Genomic DNA, 18,094 nt, shown 5'->3' on the forward strand with positions numbered 1-18,094 from the left:
GTCTAAAAATAGAAAACCTTGTGACCTCTCTAGAGGCCAAATATTTCACAAGATCTTCATGAAAATTAGTCAGAATGTTCACCTTGATGATATCTAGGTCAAGTTCGAAACTGGGTCACATGCCATCAAAAACTAGGTCAGTAGGTCAAATAATAGAAAAACCTTGTGACCTCTCTAAAGGCCATATTTTTCATGGGATCTGTATGAAAGTTAGTCAGAATGTTCATCTTGATGATATCTAGGTCAAGAACGAAACTGGGTCACCCGCGGGCAAAAACTAGGTCAGTAGGGCTAAAAATAGAAAAACCTTGTGACCACTCTAGAGGCCATATATTTCATAGATCTTCATGAAAATTGGTCAGAATGTTCAGCTTGATGATATCTAGGTCAAGTTCGAAACTGGGTCACGTGCCATCAAAAAACTAGGTCAGTAGGTCAAATAATAGAAAAACCTTGTGACCTCTCTAGAGGCCATATTTTTCATGGGATCTGTATGAAAGTTGGTCAGAATGTTCACCTTGATGATATCTAGGTCAAGTTCGAAAGTGGGTCACGTGCCTTCAAAAACTAGGTCAGTAGGTCAAATAATAGAAAGACCTTATGACCTCTCTAAAGGCCATATTTTTCATGGGATCTATATGAAAATTCGTCTGAATGTTCATCTTGATGATATCTAGGTCAAGTTCGAAACATGGTCATGTGCAGTCAAAAACTAGGTCAGTAGGTCTAAAAATAGAAAAACCTTGTGACCTCTCTAGAGGCCATACTTGTGAATGGATCTCCCTAAAAATTGGTCAGAATGTTCATCTTGATGATATCTAGGTCAAGTTTGAAACTGGGTCATGTGCCTTAAAAAACTAGGTCAGTAGGTCAAATAATAGAAAAACCTTGTGACCTCTCTAGAGGCCATACTTTTCATGGGATCTGTTTGAAAGTTGGTCTGAATGTTCATCTTTATGATATGTAGGTCAAATTGAAACTGGGTCAACTGCTATCAAAAACTAGGTCAGTAGGTCTAAAATTATTAAAATCTTTTGACCTCTCTAGAGGCCATATTTTCAATGGATCTTGATGAAAATTGATCTGAATGTTCACCTTGATGATATCTAGGTCAGTTTCAAAACTGGGTCACGTGCGGTCAAAAACTAGGTCAGTAGGTATAAAAATAGAAAAACCTTGTGACCTCTCTAGAGGCCATATTTTTCATGAGATCTTCATGAAAATTAGTGAGAATGTTCACCTTGATGATATCTATATAAAGTTCAAAACAGGGTCACGTACCTTCGAAAACTAGGTCAATAGGTCAAATAATAGAAAAACCTTGTGACCTCTCTAGAGACCATATTTTTCAATGGATCTTCATGAAAATTGGTCAGAATTTTTATCTTGATAATATCTAGGTCAAGTTCAAAACTGGGTCACATGAGCTCAAAAACTAGGTCACTATGTCAAATAATAGAAAAAAGGACGTCATACTCAAAACTTGGTCATGTGGGAAGAGGTGAGCAATTCTCTTGTTTTTTTCAAAGTTACAATAATTCACCTTTACAGTTATATATATATATATTGAATATGCTACTGAAAATTACACTGAATCCCTTATATAGCTTTGAAAATATTTAAAGTGGTGTTACTTTTGAGCTGGTTCAGTAACAATGCCCAGGTTATTTTTAGATACTAAAATAATAGACTAAAGGATTTTTACGTTTGTTATTTTGCTGCAGATATCACCAAATGATGTTAAAAATGTAAAGCCCCTTTGAACGGGGTTTTCATGAAAAAGCTGGTATAAAATAAGTAAATTTGGATAAAAAAGATATCTTTTTGTTATATGCAAGTACCGGTATTACACCTGCAAATTAAGTTCAGTGGTACAGAGGAATACAGGACTTGTTTGACAGTTTGTCATGTATGCGGTCTTGCAGTCAGTTGCGAAACAATTAGTGGGAACTACTTCCATTCGCATACAATATATTTTAACATAGTCACCATGAAGTATGGATATATCTGACAAATAATTTACAGGATGGTTCCAAACTTGATCATCATGAAACCTAGCTGTTTGTTTGTGTGCAGCTTTACCCATTGGTAGCTTTGCATAGATTAAATGCCTTTTCACTGAAACAAAATGTTGGTGCACGGAAATTTTGTTAAGAAGACTTTCGTTTTAGGGTCAATAAAAAGATTCCTTTGACTTAAGGGGTAATGCAGATGTTTTAATTACTTGCAGTGATAACTCTGATTCATATTTGTTGCATAAAAATGGTCCAGTCATATGAAATATCATTCAGCTGATATTGCTGTTATTTTTGTATTCTGTTTTATATGTATTAATGAATAAAACAAAATTACAGAAATCTTTCTTGTTTTTTGTCGTTTACTAAATCCCTGGTGAATTTGAAATTACATAAAAGATTGACAGTGTGGTTATGCTCTCATAAAATGCTACCTGTTTCAATTGAACACATCCATATCAAATTTAATTAAAATTAAGATTTATCATATATTTGAGATAACATGGAGATAGCGAAGAGATTAATTGCACTGATATCATATGATGTGTGTGCTATTGCTTTCATTGTTGAAAAACATGTTGACATGTCATGCGCAAGGACCAGACCCTAGCTCTAAGGTCAAGGTCACAGAAGTCAAAGGTTAACATGGCCTGTTTTTTGTCTGGTCCAAAACTCTGCCATTTATCAAGGGATTTGAAAACAATTTGACACAAACGTTAACCATTTTTAGCTCACATGTCACTTTGTGACAAGGTGAAAATGCGTGCGTGCGTAAACTTTTGCTTGTGACCACTCTAGAGGTCATATTTTTCACGGGATCTTTATGAAAGTTGGTCAGAATGTTCATCTTGATGTTATCTAGGTCAAGTTCGAAACTGGGTCATGTGCCTCAAAAACTAGGTCAGTAGGTCAAATAATAAAAAAACCTTGTGACCTCTCTAGAGGCCATATTTTTCATGGGATCTGTATGATAGTTGGTTTGAATGTTCATCTTGATGATATCTAGGTCAAGTTCGAAACTGGGTCAACTGCGGTCAAAAACTAGGTCAGTAGGTCTAAAAATAGAAAAACCTTGTGACCTCTCTAAAAGCCATTCTTTTGAATGGATCTTCATAAAAATTGGTCAGAATGTTCAACTCGATGATATCTAGATCAAGTTTAAAACTGGGTCGCATGCCGTCAATAACTAGGTCAGTAGGTCAAATAATACAAAAACCTTGTGACCTCTCTAGAGGCCATATTTTTCATGGGATCTGTATGAAAATTGGTTTGAATGTTCATCTTGATGATATCTAGGTCAAGATCGAAACTGTGTCAACTGTGATCAAAAATCAGGTCAGTAGATCTAAAAGTAGAAAAACCTTGTGACCTCTCTAGAGGCCATACTTTAGAATGGATCTTCATGAAAATTAGAATGTTCACCTGGGTGATATCTAGGTCAAGTTTGAAACTGGGTCATGTATCATCAACAACTAGGTCAGTAGGTCAAATAATAAAAAACCTTGTGACCTCTCTAGAGGCCATATTTTTCAATGGCTCTCCATGAAAATTGGTCAGAATTTTTATCTTGATGATATCTAGGTCAGGTTCAAAACTGGGTCACATGAGCTCAAAAACTAGGTCACTGTGTCAAATAATAGAAAAAACGACATCATACTCAGTTCAAAACTGGGTCATGTGGGGACAGGTGAGCGATTCAGGACCATCATGGTCCTCTTGTTAGGTGTGTCGCGCTTATGACCCGAGTCTCTCAGGTCAAGGTCAAGGTCACAAACTGATTCATACTTAAACTATTCTGGCATATTTTGCACAGACAACTGTAGCATTCTTAGGCATACTTCAGGGGAATGTATTACTAATAGTGAAAGGTCTTGTTATTTCCTTTTTATATGCCCGTTTTGAAAAAATAGATGTATTATGTGATGGCACATGCATCTGTCAGTCCGTCTGTCCATCATATTTTTAGCTCACCTGTCACATAGTGACAAGGTGAGCCTTTGTGATCACCCTTCGTCCGTCGTCCGTCGTGTGTGCGTCCGTGTGTCCGTCCGTCCGTCAACAATTTCTTGTCTGCACGATAGTGGTTTCATTTATGATTTTATTTTAACCAAACTTACACACAACTTGTATCACCATAAGATCTCGGTTCCTTTCTTGAACTGGCCAGATCCCATTATTGGTTCCAGAGTTATGGCCCCTGAAAGGGCCAAAATCAGCTATTTTGACCTTATCTGCACAATAGCAGCTTTATTTATAATTTGATTTTTACCAAACTGGCACACAACTTGTATCACCATAAGATCTTGGTTCCCTTCTTGAACTGGCCAGATTCCATTATGGGTTCCAGAGTTATGGCCCCTGAAAGGACCAGAATTAGCTATTTTGCCCTTGTCTGCACAATAGCAGCTTCATTTATGATTTGAATTTAATCAAACTTGCACAAAACTTTTGTTGTCATAAGATCTCAGTTCCTTTGTTGAACCGGCCAGATCCCCTAATGGGTTCCAGAGTTATGGCCCCTCAAAGGGCCAAAATTAGCTATTTTGACCTTGTCTGCACAATAGCAACTTCATTTATGATTTGATTTTAACCAAACTTGCACACAACTTGTATCACCACAAGATCTTGGTTCCTTTCTTAAACTGGACAGATTCCATCATGGGTTCCAGAGTTATGGCCCCTTAAATGTCCAAAATTGGCTATTTTGGCTTTTGCAGCCAGATAGAGACTTCATTTATGGTTTTATTTGATACAAACTTCCAAAATATCTTCAACAACAATAAATCTTGGATTCCATGAACAAATCGGATCCATTCGTAGTTTCCAGAGTTATTTTATATCTGATTACCTCCCCTGATTGTAGTCAAAATGGATTTATATCAGTAAGTACTTACAGGACTTATTTGAAATTTCATTATTGTCATTAGTTGGACCGAGCCAATCAGGGTAGATAACTATGGACTGATTTTATGTCAAATTACCTCCCTTTATTTTTGAAATTAAAATGGGTATATCTCCGTAACTAATAAAGATACTGATCTGAAATTTCATTTATGTTAACACATTTATTTGGCAAATCCTTCTTTTGTTAACTTACGTTACTATATATAGCCTATTTTTAGTAACTTTTTTATTATTGGCCGTAGGGAAAAACCGAGACCACTTTTCTGTGGTACAACATGGATGGTACCTCCAATTTTTAGGTGTGTTTTGACATATCTGTACCTTGTAAGAATTTTGTTTTTCTTTTTGGTTAAATTTCTTTCCTTTGTTGTTCCTGTCCTTTGGACTTAGATATTTTTTCTGAGGACCTTCTTGTCCTCAAGTGCAATGATAACAGGTGAGCGATATAGGGTCATCATGGCCCTCTTGTTTTACTTCTTATATTTTTAACACTTTATATGTATATACTTCTTTACATATTAAATGTTTTTATAGATGCTTTACAATTTATGTTTTCAATACAACTTCTCGGCAATATATGACTTTCTGTGTCGATTTGCCGTGAAATCCAACTCTCTCACTCACTCACATCATATAGGCAGATGGCAACAAGACAATGTGCAGAATGCATGAACCAGGTCAAAGGTCAAGGTCACAGCAAGGTCAAATCTGTTTGTCAAACTTTGTGTGGAGAGCATAACTTGATTGCCAAGGTATTGACTTCAAACTTGGCATAAAGGTAGGAAGCAATTAAACGAAGTGCATAGCGCCCGAACTTGGTCTGTAGGTTAAATGCCAAGGTCACAAATTCAGTTCAATCTGTCTTTCGTATTTTGTGTCTAGAGCACAGTTCCAAGTAATAAAATAAATAATTTTGAATTCAGGTAGGCGGTTATGAGGTCCTCATTTAGGTCTTTATGTTCTATAAACAGCTCTTGTTTACAAGTAGTTTTGTGTAAGGGCTTAAAAAGTCATCTGTCCGTTAAAGTACCTTGGCAAATAAAACTATATTTGTAAGTCCATATAAACAAAGACATATAGTGTACCATCCTTGACTTAACTGATTTTAAAATTGGGACTGAGATTTCTTCACCTGAAATTTTGAATAAAAATCCCATTAAAATGCGTGGGTTTTATAACAAGTTTACTCTTTCTTTAATTCAGTTTTAATTTATTTCAAAATAAGATTACACAGAGATAACTGATGAAAAATACGTTTTTTTAATATTTACGTTGACCTAAAAGTAAGTTACTCTCATTCAAAATTTGTTCATATAGGCTTTTTTAAAATCATTTATCATTTTTTCATATCTTCAAGCCGGTCCCAACAATTTATTAACCCAGCAGGCGTATACAAATGGGTCGGTGTCTGTTTATCTATCTGAGACATTATTTAAACGTTTGTCACAAAACACCGTCATCTTGTACAAACATTAAATATTGTAAATTATTATCAGATCATATACCTGTGATATGTCTAACTTTTGTCGCTAAGATTAATCTCAAGTGTCTAAGCTTTATTAATGACGATTGTCTTGAAGTTGAGGTACTTGACACTTTCAATGTAAGGACAGGGAATTGATAAAAATTGTTTGTTTCGGCCACTAACCATTTCATATCAGTACTACAGAAGATAGCGGTCAACGTGATCAAAGTAAAGTGACCAGAATGAAATACAGGAATGTCACTGTGTTATCTGATTTGTAATTCATTATTTCAGGAACACCGAAATGACCATCCCGTCTTGACCCGTGCCTAAAGTATGTGGCCTTAGTTTTTCGGTATATTTAAAATTTTGAGTTTCACAATGAAGAAGTTTCATAATTACACTCATTTATGGTATCAAATAACCCAACAAGACAGACCAAAACCTGTTCAGACAAACTAATTGTTTTTAAATGCGTACACGTTGATCAAGTAAACCTTCTGAAGAACATTGACAATAATAACATGTATAATACGATTGATTTTAAGATTTTTAATAGTTTTTTTTCTATAACAAAAAAACAAAAAAACAAAACAAAAAAAAAACAGAAGGGAAAATAGCATGTTTTTATGCAAAATGCTAGACTTACTGAATCGAGGGCTTAAAATTAATCGGATTATTTCCAAATATACCGCAGCTACCGCGGTTAATGTCTCATTAGTCTAGCTTATTTAAAACTATTTTATACAAAGTCATTGTGATTAGTTGTAACATTCAAAGAGTGTAAATACGAAATAGAAAATAATTATGATAAATCTGAGCCTGTACTAGAAAGTTTCACACTCAGAATTAAACAGTAGGCCTATTACGTGCATAGTCATTACAGAAACAGATTATTCTAACATGGCCCGATTTGTTTTCCAGCTAAACAAAGAATGAAATCAAGCTCTGTATATTCTGCGATAAACTACAGGTGTCTGAAGATCAATCAATAAAATATGTATGCAGGTTAGATCTCTTGAATAGTATATTAGATGGGTGGGATATGGTAATGCATATATTTATTGATAGAGCTTCAAGCGCCTGTGGATAAACAACGGTTGACGCGCGGACCGGTAAGAGAGCATTATGACGCCAATTATGACGTCAAACTGCCACATGACGTCCGATACATTACTCCTCGGGTAAATGAAGTCCAGCATAATATTTATTAAAAGATGTCAATGAGCATGTCAGAATGAAAACAATCAAGGCCTTCTTGTGATTTATCGTCTAATTTACCACTGTTCATCGTTCAGATGCTTCAGTATTTAACCGCTCGGGCTAACGCCCTCGTCGTTCAATTCCTACACATCTGAACTCTGAACCGTGGTAAATTAGACGATAAACCACTCGATGGCCTTGATTATTTGTTAAATAAACGTTGGTTCTAGCATAAAACTGCTATTCTTGTCGTTTTCGGGGTTTGTTTAAACAGGAGAGTGAACGTGTATTTATAGAAAGATTCACGCGCTGTTAACACACCTTTTTAGCTCAACTATTCATAGAATAGTAGAGCTATTGGACTCGCCCATGCGTCGGCGCCCGCGTCCGCGTCCCGATTTGGTTAAGTTTTTGTATGTAAGCTGGTATCGCAGCAACCACTTGTGGGAATGGATTGAAACTTCTCACACTTATTCACTGTGATAAACTGACTTACATTGCATAGGTTCCATAACTCTGTTTTGCTTTTTTACAAAATTATGCCCCTTTTTTTGACTTAGAAAGTTTTGGTTAAGGTTTTGTATGTAAGCTGGTATCTCAGTAACCACTTGTGGGAATGGATTGAAACTTCACACACTTCTTTACTGTGATAAACTGACGTCATTGCACAGGTTCCATAACTCTATTTTACTTTTTTACAAAATCATGCCCCTTTTTCGACTAAGAATTTTTTGGTTAAGGTTTTGTATGTAAGCTGGTATCTCAGTACTCACTAATGGGAATGGATTGAAACTTCACACACTTGTCCACTGTCATGAGCTGATAAGCACTATGCAGGTTCCATAACCCTATTTTACTTTTTTACTAAATTATGCCCCTTTTTCGACTTTCGTATTCATTCAGGCGACAAGGCTGTTGAATAGTCGAGCGTTGCTTTCCTCCGACAGCTCTTGTTATATCTGTACGCGTTCCGTAGAAAAACGTAATGCATTACGACCCCATAACGCATAAGTCTAAAGGAAGTGACGTCAACGTAATAAAACAATGCTGACAATGACGCGCATTTCATGGACATTCAACGACGCTGATGAACATCAAAAACTTTCAATTATAAACCGGCGGACCTTTGTTTTTCTGTCATATCTTTGTTACTACTGCTTATATCTTACTGTAACTTCACATAAACATTGTCCAGTATACAAACAATATATGTGTAGGGGCTGAACCCATTATACCCAAGGTCAAGGTCACCAGGCTGTTATACTTAGGTTATTTTTAAGGTTAAAGTTTTTCGGCAACCTTTGTTTTTCTGTCATATCTTTGTTACTATTGCTTATATCTTACTGTAACTTCACATAAACATTGTCCAGTATAAAAACAATGTATGGGTAGGGGCTGAGCCCATTATATTCAAGGTCAAGGTCACCAGGCTGTTATACTTAGGGTATTTTAAGGTCAAAGTTTTTCGGAAACCTTTGTTTTTCTGTCATATCTTTGTTACTTTTGCTTAAATCTTACTGTAACTTTACATAAACATTGTCCAGCATACAAACAAAGTATGTGCAGGGGCTGGGCCCATTATACCCAAGGTCAAGGTCACCAAGAAGTTATACTTTGAATTATTTTCATTTTAAATTTTTTGAGAGCTTCCTTTATAGACATATCTTTGGTACTTTAAAAGATAATGACTTGAAATTAAAAGTATTTGTTTATAATCATCTGCATGTGTGGCTACATACCCCATAACTCTGATTGTGTTTTTGACAGAATTATGCCCCTTTTGTACTTAAACTTTTTTGCAATCTTCGCTTTCTGGATACTACTTTAATGCAATATAAGAGAAAGACTTGAAACTTAAAATGTATCTTCATCATCATCATCTTAAAATGTATCTTCATCATCATCATCTGCATGTGTTGTAACAATCCCCATAAATCTGATTTGTATTTTTGACCGAATTATGACCCTTTTATACTTAAAGTTTTTACAAACTTTGTTTTTTGGACATAACTTTGGTACTATATAAGATAATGACTTGAAACTCAAAATATTATCATCATCTGCATGTGTTGTAACAATCCTAATAACTCAAATTTGTGTATTTGATGGAATTATGCCCCTTGGTGTATCTTCCTTTTTAAGTAGAGGTCTCTTATTCAGACATACATTCATTTTACTGTCAAATCCCCGAATAGTGGAGCGCGCTGTCTTACGGACAGCTCTTGTTTACTCGTTTTTTTTTTACTTATGCTTTGCTTAAGTTTCTAATTTGTCTATAAATCAATCATGTAATTTAAAGTTAGCTGCACACAGCGACCACAAGATGTAGTGATAACACAATTTTCAATGCCGGTTCGATTTTTATAGTAGATGACCCTCTACAACTGCTGATCACATTCTTCTGATTTGTTACAGAAATGGCTGCTAAGTAAGAAGCAAGTGATTCAGAGGCTTAACCACGGCCGCGAAATTCCATTAACATTCATTACAGGACATGGTCAATGCTCCCTGGTTGTACACTGTGTAATTTACATGCAGTTGTATCAACAAAACAGAATCTGTATACAAATGACACTTAAATGTGACTTTCAAAATGATATCACGTTTTATCAAGCATTCCTATTTTTAAACAAAATCATAGCGGCTGGCGCCAAAAATATGCAAACTGAATCTCCTCTTAAGCTAGTTCTGCACGTTTGGATCGAAATTATTTCTACAATGTAGAATTTGATTAAACTCTGATTTTTCAAAACTTCAGAATATACATAGAAAATTCAGGAAATAAAAAAGATAGGGTCGTGTGCTTAAATTTTTGCTAGACTGCTTTGAAAAATTTGGACTTCATGCAATATTTTATAGTGGGAGTCTATGGGTAAATCATAACTTTCATAACATTTTCGCGAATATTTTTTTTCTACAATGTAGATTTTGATGAAACTTCCCAAGGTTGTTAATAACATTTAGACTATAATTTGCCTATTTTTGCGATTTTTGACCATGATTCAAGGGAACCGGACATTTCATGCTAATTTTAACACATTATTTTGATTTTTTTTAATGTGTCGTATGTTTTACTGTCATATTTTGACTTTAGAAATATAGCAACAGTGCCATTGTAATAAGTTTACTCACAGGTTTCAATTAATTCATAAATTAATTTTCATTTCCGCAGGTCGAATCCAGGCTTTATTCTACGTTTTCCGGATAAATAACGTTACACCATCACTTCTGTTTTTTTTTTTCAAACGTGCAGGGCTACCTTAAACTGAAAAATCGCATATTGACTTTATTTCACCGAATGACTTAAAATCAAAATGACTTCATTTTTTTCATTGGACTAAAAACATGCATCAGAGCTGAAAAAATACCAAACAAACACAAATGGTCAGATTTTGAAATAAATGTACACAAATGTTCATTGTTTTATCTTCTACAGACATTGTGAATGCAAACTTGTTATTCCTCTTTGTGATGTAAAACTCTGGTGAGCTATCTTGGGCCGACAAAATATTTTTGTACATATCGTATCTTTAGTTCTTATTACTTGTGTTAGGAATTCTCATGGTGGGGAATACATATAAGTATTAAAGAAACATTTAATTAGTCATAAAAATGTTTTCTTTTATTTACATAATTAACATACTGGGCTGTTGCAGATGATGCATGATAGTAGTTCCAACTATTTATCAAGACATAGTAAGCAGATATCCTAGTGCGAATGAGTAAATAACTAATATTCTTAAATTTCACATGCAGATAATTGTCCTACACCTCAAAAATGTAAGCATACGCGACCCAAAAGAAAACTAGAAACTTCCACCCAGTTACTTATGAGACTTAGTATGTTTCATGGATTGCGTTCATACGACTTCTTTATACATAATTACATAAAATGTATACAAATGTATCAAGTGTTTATAGATACTTAAGACTGTTCATTCGAGGAAATTGAACTTTGCATTCGTCTTTTCACCGGAAGTGTCGTGTACTGCTCTTACTTCCAGTTCGGTTCCCCCAAAGACGAGACATACAGACGCACATCCGATATTTCCCTTTCTATCTTTGCATTCTACTGTTACTTCACCAAGAGGAATACAGCCGGGGTCGTCAACGAAAATAGGGTTTGGGTCTGGAGATGCAAATAGCTTGACAGCGAAGGAGTCACATCCACTCTGAGGTTGATATGTTTTCATTTGAGACTGCTCATTTATAGAAACAGACTCCCCAATTTCAACAAGCTTATCAAAGCAGCCTCTGACCTGCTGCTCTCCATCTTTGTTAATGATTCTTTCTTTTGGATGGACTTTTGAATTATACCTTTTGTATATTTTCAAACCATACGTATATTTTGCAATTCTTGACGTTATCACTTGACTATCATGACCAAATATAACTGCACCTTTCAAAACAGCCAAGCCTGCCTCGTGTGGAACAATCACACGGACGTTAGGAAAAGCGTTTTGTACAGCGTTTCGTAACATCGGCGATTCAGAAAATCCACCAACCATTAGAATTGACGAGACACCCTCTGCAACCGATAAACGCAAGATACTGCCGATATGTTGTGTGATAGTACCACCGGTTTTGTCAAATAATGACTTTACCATTTCAGCATCAACTCTCATCTTGTCGCCAGCGAAAGTGACTTTTCCAGATAAATCTGGTGTATTCCTTACAGCTTCTCTGATTTCCCCATTCTGGATCTCCCTGTACAATTCATGCAAAGAAATCGGTATCTTGAATGTAACCTTTGAATCCATGTCAGGTTGAACTGTCCGCTTCTTTACCTCAAATTCTCTTAGCAAATCAATGTAATCGTCTTTATGATCTTCCCTGAACCTCGCCATCACTTCTGTCCCTGTAATGCCTTCTATAAATTCCAAAAATGCGTCGTCAATTGTTGTACCACCCCATGCACCTCCGTTTGCCTTATATAGCTCTCTAAGCTTGCCATTTGGCAAGACCTCGTGGACAGTAATGTCGATGGTTCCACCTAAGATAAAATGAAATAATTTCAGAAATGAAAACGGATATAATATAAAATATTAGTATACGTTTCTATAGCGGGTGACTCCGATATGAGAATGCTCTGTGGTTGTGTTTTGGTGCTCTGTGCTTTCGAGAAATCTACCCTTACCTCTTATCTATGATAATGAACTATATCTGATATTGTTTAAGTGTAAATATCAAACTTTTTATTATCACAATATACGTAAGTATCTTTGAATTCAGAAGAATATATTGGGAAACCTCATGAAAATACACGTCAAGAAAAAATGTACACGATATCCGACAGACGAAGACAAATGTTCAAATCAAAGAGAACAATATTCATCTCATATAACTATTTAAATTTTTGAAGAAGAAATTGACATAAACTGCAGTAGAAAATGCTGTTGATATTAATTACGTGATATAGTTTTGTAGTTAGAGTCTAAGCTGCTGAAAAGCAGTTGTGTTCGACCTGCCGTAAAGCAAAACTGATGCTAAAACAAATCTGTGTACTATTAAATTTCCTAGAGAACTTGTTTTCGTCCGTAATATTCACAAGTGGACAACCGAGTGATAAATAAAAATACGCACCACCAGCATCAAGTACGAGGTATTTTGACTTTGTTTTAAAACAAGTTATTGTCTTGTCGGAAGACCCGCTCATCCGTTCAACTGGTAGATATTTACAAAACATTGACGCAGCCTCTGGTTCAAGCGCCAGTATAAGGTGTTCTCCAGGAATTCCAGCCTGAATAATGTAAAAGATGCAAATAATAACACTATTATAAATAAGACACAATGGGTCTATAACACTTCTGTTAAATGTGTGAATGGTTGTTTATTTTTACACTTTCTTAGATTGGAGTAAACATTTACAGTTCATTGCCCGTTTGAACTACCTTTAGGCGACAGTAAAAACAAACATATCTCATGTGGCCGAATCAAACACAATTTCTTATTTTTAATGTCACATCCCTATGTTTTGTAGCAAGTAACATGAAAACGTTATGGAAAGGTTCAGTTTTATCGTGATCTAACCATTTGTATTTATTGATTACATACTATAGCTACACAGGGAAACTTAATTATGCATAGATGATAAGCTCCCTAGTAACCATGTTTTATGTGGATCTACATTCTAGCTAAAGACATCATTTCTGCACACATATTATATTCCGCTTCGGAATGTTGCCGCAGCAACAAAGCCCATTATAGTATTTCTTAGGTTGGAACAGGTATTTCTTTTTCACTTTTAGATCTCTCCTGTAATAATTCATCCTAATTCATAAGTTGCGAAGAAAATGTTAAATCATAAGACCTCCCTAAATGGACTGACGGATAGAAATAGGAGGAATGACAATCAGTTCGTGTGTATAGTGTTTTTATGTTTAATACATTCTTTAATATATATTCACCATCTAAATTTAAATTAATACATTAAACTCAATTTGGAGTTTTAGTGTTTAGTAATGATGATAGTGCCATTGCAGAAAGTATATCAAGTACTACTTATTAGACAAATGTCTGTTAAATGAGACATGCCTTTAGACTTTTGTCAAAATTGATATGAAAATATTGCTTATAGTTCTAACGTATTATAAAGAAGGGTTTAAAGATATGTTTCAATGCATTAGAGGAAGTTTTTACATAATTACAAATGATAAGCGTTTGCAACGCGATAAAATGCGTAATGAAATATTGTTGGAATTCCACGCTCCTCTGCAGCAATTTCATTGAAAACATTTTCGTTAACCTTACGCGGAAAAGTCCATTAAAATGATCAATATCAAACTAAAATGAAATAATTCAAATCTAAAAATATAATGTTACATAGCTTTTTGCGCATAAAGTTGTGAACAATGGTTGCTGTCCGTAACAATTTGCAAACAGCAGATATTTTTGGAACACCCTCAGCAGTGGTCACCCCTAGCAGTAAAGAGATATGCGTGTATCAGTTTGATTTTAGTAATTAAAATATGTATAGGTATCAAAATAAATAAGGCTAGTGTGAGTGATGGAATGCAGTAGTACTTAAACAAAAATTACAAAATACAATAGAATTTCCTTGACATTGGTCATGTGATCTTCACATGATACAAGTATGTTTATGTACCGCTAACGAAAATAACATCTGCGATGAGTTTGCTATTTATGTGGTCCATCACTCGCACGAATTTGATAATGTAATGCACAGACCATTACAGCCGCTTCTCTCATAAATTGCTTGGCTCCATCTTCCCAAATTGCTGGAACTGTGAGAACCCACTTGATATCATTTATATCTACCCTACTGCCGTACGTTCTATCAGTGTAAGACTGTAGCATATGATCTTTTAAATAGCAGATGGCTGCAGCAAACACGTCCATGGCTAGCATTTCTTTTCCTGTTTCGTCTTTTATTTTTGATGTCCTATGAACGTCCTGGAATATATATAAATGATGGAGTTTCCCAGGACAAACGAAGCGTATTCAAGTCCATTCAAGCAATAAGACATTGTTTTCTCCAGAAAAGTGAGCACTATGTTTTTAAATAATAGATACAAATGTACAAACTTACATCAAACCCTTTAATCATTATAAGTACACATCTTTTGTTTATGAATGGGATTTATTTAGCTTTGAAATGCAACTATTTGATACATGCTAAAATGTATGCTACAAAGAATAATAAAGTACAGGTCTTGCAAACTGTTGAAAACACTGAGAATTCAGTATGGGTAAATGTTAAAACAATGATTCTAATACAAAATATTTACATTCAATAATAATGAAAATAAAAAATGGTATTTTGAAGGTGGTCAATCAGATTTTGGCCAACTAATGGATTTGCTGACTTAATCAGCTACGTACATTTATTTGTGTTCACTGAGTTCTTAATACGCATCAGATTTTCACTGGAAGTTACTTCAAAATTTGATTTTCCTATCTTGGTTGCTCATCCAGGATATAGTGTTATTTTAGCATAAATATTAATCAACTGAAAAAATTTTACCTAAGGAAGAACATGATTATAAGCACTACTGTATTAAAGTTATCACAGATTTTTCATAGACAAGAACAAAAGTAATTAGACATGCAATTTTATACAATTATTACTAACTCCCTTTGCCTATTTCGGTTGCATAGCCAAGAAGCTTCGGAATTTATTTATTTTCAATCCATCACGCAGTTGTTGTTTCATGTAGTTAACGTATTCCGAGAACAAATGCAAAAATAGAAGTGTTATTGAAATCAAAAGACATGGACCACTTTTTAAACACTTTCATAGTTAAGGGAGGTATTTACAAATTTTCATAAAATATACATTTCCAGTAAGGGTCTAACTTTGTTTAATGCATCATTTTGTTCCCGAAATAAATATCTAAAAGAATATATTGAAAAATGAAAAATATCGTAAAACGCTCAGATTTGATTGAAAACTTTGAAGTATTTTATTCATTATTGTAATTTTTTTTTCTTTAATTATAGATTATTTTTAATTATTTTTTATGTTAAAATTGGCTTTGAAATCGTTTCATACTTGTGCACCGTACAGCATCATCTTAAACCTTCTAAAGTAGAGCCAATCATGATGTTCGTTATCAAGGGTCAGGTCACTGTATCTGTCCTCAGCTTCAAACCCAAAAGAGTCGAACTGACCATTTGGCCGGAAGAGAACACAAGAAGATGTCTTCAGTGAGATCGACACTCTTGATCCTGTTGTCCAAGAACTTGCAGATACTTTAAGCGGGTCGCATTCAAACTCATGTCGGAATGAAAAAGCATAACCGGAGTAGGTCGTGCCAAAATCAATGGCGGCTACTAGCAGTGTTGGTTCTTTTGACATGATATTTTATACCCTGAAAATAAAAAATAGAGTACATATACATTATTCTTGGTAGACAAATAAATGGCTAGGGGATTCGTGGCGAAATGGTGTAAGATCGCGAAGTTCAATTGCTGCGGGTTCAATCACGCACAAGTCGATCTAATTAATCACACGGACAACATGTAGTCTATGCTCATTACAATTTGAAGCCATATTTTTTGGGGTTTCCAAAAGACACATTCCAAAAGCATAAAATACCAACACATACCCTTGCCATTGATCCATACTTACACGTACGTGAAAATATTAAAAAGAAAATAGTTTCTGTTTCTCAGATGAATAACTTCCCTCTTCCCCTTTATTCCACGAAATGATATCGATGTACTTCCTCTTTGCAGAAAAAATCATTATGATTGTTGTATATGAAACAAATAACAAATTTGCAATAGTATAAAAATTATATACATTTACTCACAACTTGCATGCTTAATCGGTAAGAGTGGTTTAAGTACGCGGAAGCCTTTTTAACACAAACTATTTTCAGACGCATTAAGACGAACATATAATTGTTTAAATATTTGTATTACATCAAAATAAATGTATTTTATAGATACATGTTTGAATTTATAAAATTTTGAAAGAAACATGTACTAACGCGGTTCAAAATTTTAATATTTACCTTCAGTAAAATATGTAAACTACCAAGTGTTGTTACTATTAACCGTTTTAATTTTTACTTCCTCTTTCGTTTTAAAATAAAATCTGTACGCTTTCGTAGAAGCCGCTCGGATATCTGGGGATTAAAATGGCAGCTTTTGCACGTAAGTACACAAACAATGCTTTTAAAAAATGAATTATTTACCGATGAGCTTGCAATGACATTTCAAAATATATAACCGTATAGTGTTGCTCACTATTTTTATTGTATGCCTGTGTAATATTATGATAGCAGTTTGTGTTTAAACAAATTTAGCATGACTGTAAGTCATATATACATATCAGGATGCTACGTTGTCCCTTATAACAAGAAAAAAACATTCAGTGACAGAAGCTTCAGTACGGTTGGACCAAAACTTTGGAACGAACTGCCATTAAATCCCAACCCTTTTGCTTCTGATTTCAATGTATACATTAACATGCTTTTCTAATTCTCATTAATCTATGTTAAAATAACGCATGTGTTTATTTGTATTATAAACATGTATCGTTTGCAATAAAATATGTTTAAACTATTAAATCTCAGACAAAGTGAATCAGTTAAAATCTTCAAAAAGCAGTTGAAAACTCATTTCTTCAAAGACTACTATTCATTGTTCTAAAATTCATACTACAGCAATTACATTGAAGCAAATCAAGACTCTGTGTTAATACTGATGAATTGTTTTTACTGTTTTAATGCATGAGTGTACAACGCCATTGAAGATGCTTTGTGTGTTGAAATAGGCGTTTAAGAAAATTCTCAAGTTTCAAAGTTTCAAAGAGCCAAAAATCAGAGCATTCTCCTTGTCCACTCTATTGATAAACACAGTTTAGGTCATGCTGCTGCCCAGTTTTGTTGTAAAGGTTGAACCCGAATGCTCTTTTGGGCAATATGAAGTCACATTTTGAAAGTAGGACACAACGACCAGGGAAGGCTCGTAAGGTGAATGTTAATGCATGGGTCTACAAACCATTTAAAACTAAGTTAACTGATATATCATGGAATTC

General features: G+C 34.6%; 1 protein-coding gene across 2 annotated transcripts; it reads right to left on the bottom strand.

Annotated features, from left to right (window-relative positions):
- Window positions 1-10,858: 10,858 nt before the first annotated feature.
- Window positions 10,859-17,200, bottom strand: LOC123556248 (heat shock 70 kDa protein 12B-like). 2 transcript variants are annotated; one of them, XM_045346846.2, is made up of 5 exons: window positions 17,067-17,200; window positions 16,100-16,418; window positions 14,776-15,000; window positions 13,171-13,327; window positions 10,859-12,580 (listed from the first exon to the last, which is right to left on the bottom strand). In XM_045346846.2, exons 2-5 carry the CDS (start codon window positions 16,403-16,405, stop codon window positions 11,523-11,525), a joined length of 1,746 nt encoding a protein of 581 aa, XP_045202781.2. In that variant the 5' UTR covers window positions 16,406-16,418; window positions 17,067-17,200; the 3' UTR covers window positions 10,859-11,522. The 2 variants fall into 2 exon arrangements, with proteins under 2 accessions (XP_045202781.2, XP_045202782.2); XM_045346847.2 differs by lacking the exon at window positions 17,067-17,200 and adding an exon at window positions 16,679-16,768.
- Window positions 17,201-18,094: the final 894 nt, after the last annotated feature.

This window comes from Mercenaria mercenaria, chromosome 5, assembly GCF_021730395.1.
Source record: "Mercenaria mercenaria strain notata chromosome 5, MADL_Memer_1, whole genome shotgun sequence".
NCBI classification, from domain to species: Eukaryota; Metazoa; Mollusca; class Bivalvia; order Venerida; family Veneridae; genus Mercenaria; species Mercenaria mercenaria.

Excerpts from the sequence above, each read along its gene's own strand:
- LOC123556248 (XM_045346846.2), bottom strand. The coding sequence starts at position 16,405 with ATGTCAAAAGAACCAACACTGCTAGTAGCCGCCATTGATTTTGGCACG. Across the intron at positions 15,001-16,099 it reads TGATGCTGTACGGTGCACAA|GACGTTCATAGGACATCAAA; the intron begins GTATGAAACGAT and ends TATATATTCCAG. Across the intron at positions 12,581-13,170 it reads CCTCGTACTTGATGCTGGTG|GTGGAACCATCGACATTACT; the intron begins GTGCGTATTTTT and ends ATTTTATCTTAG.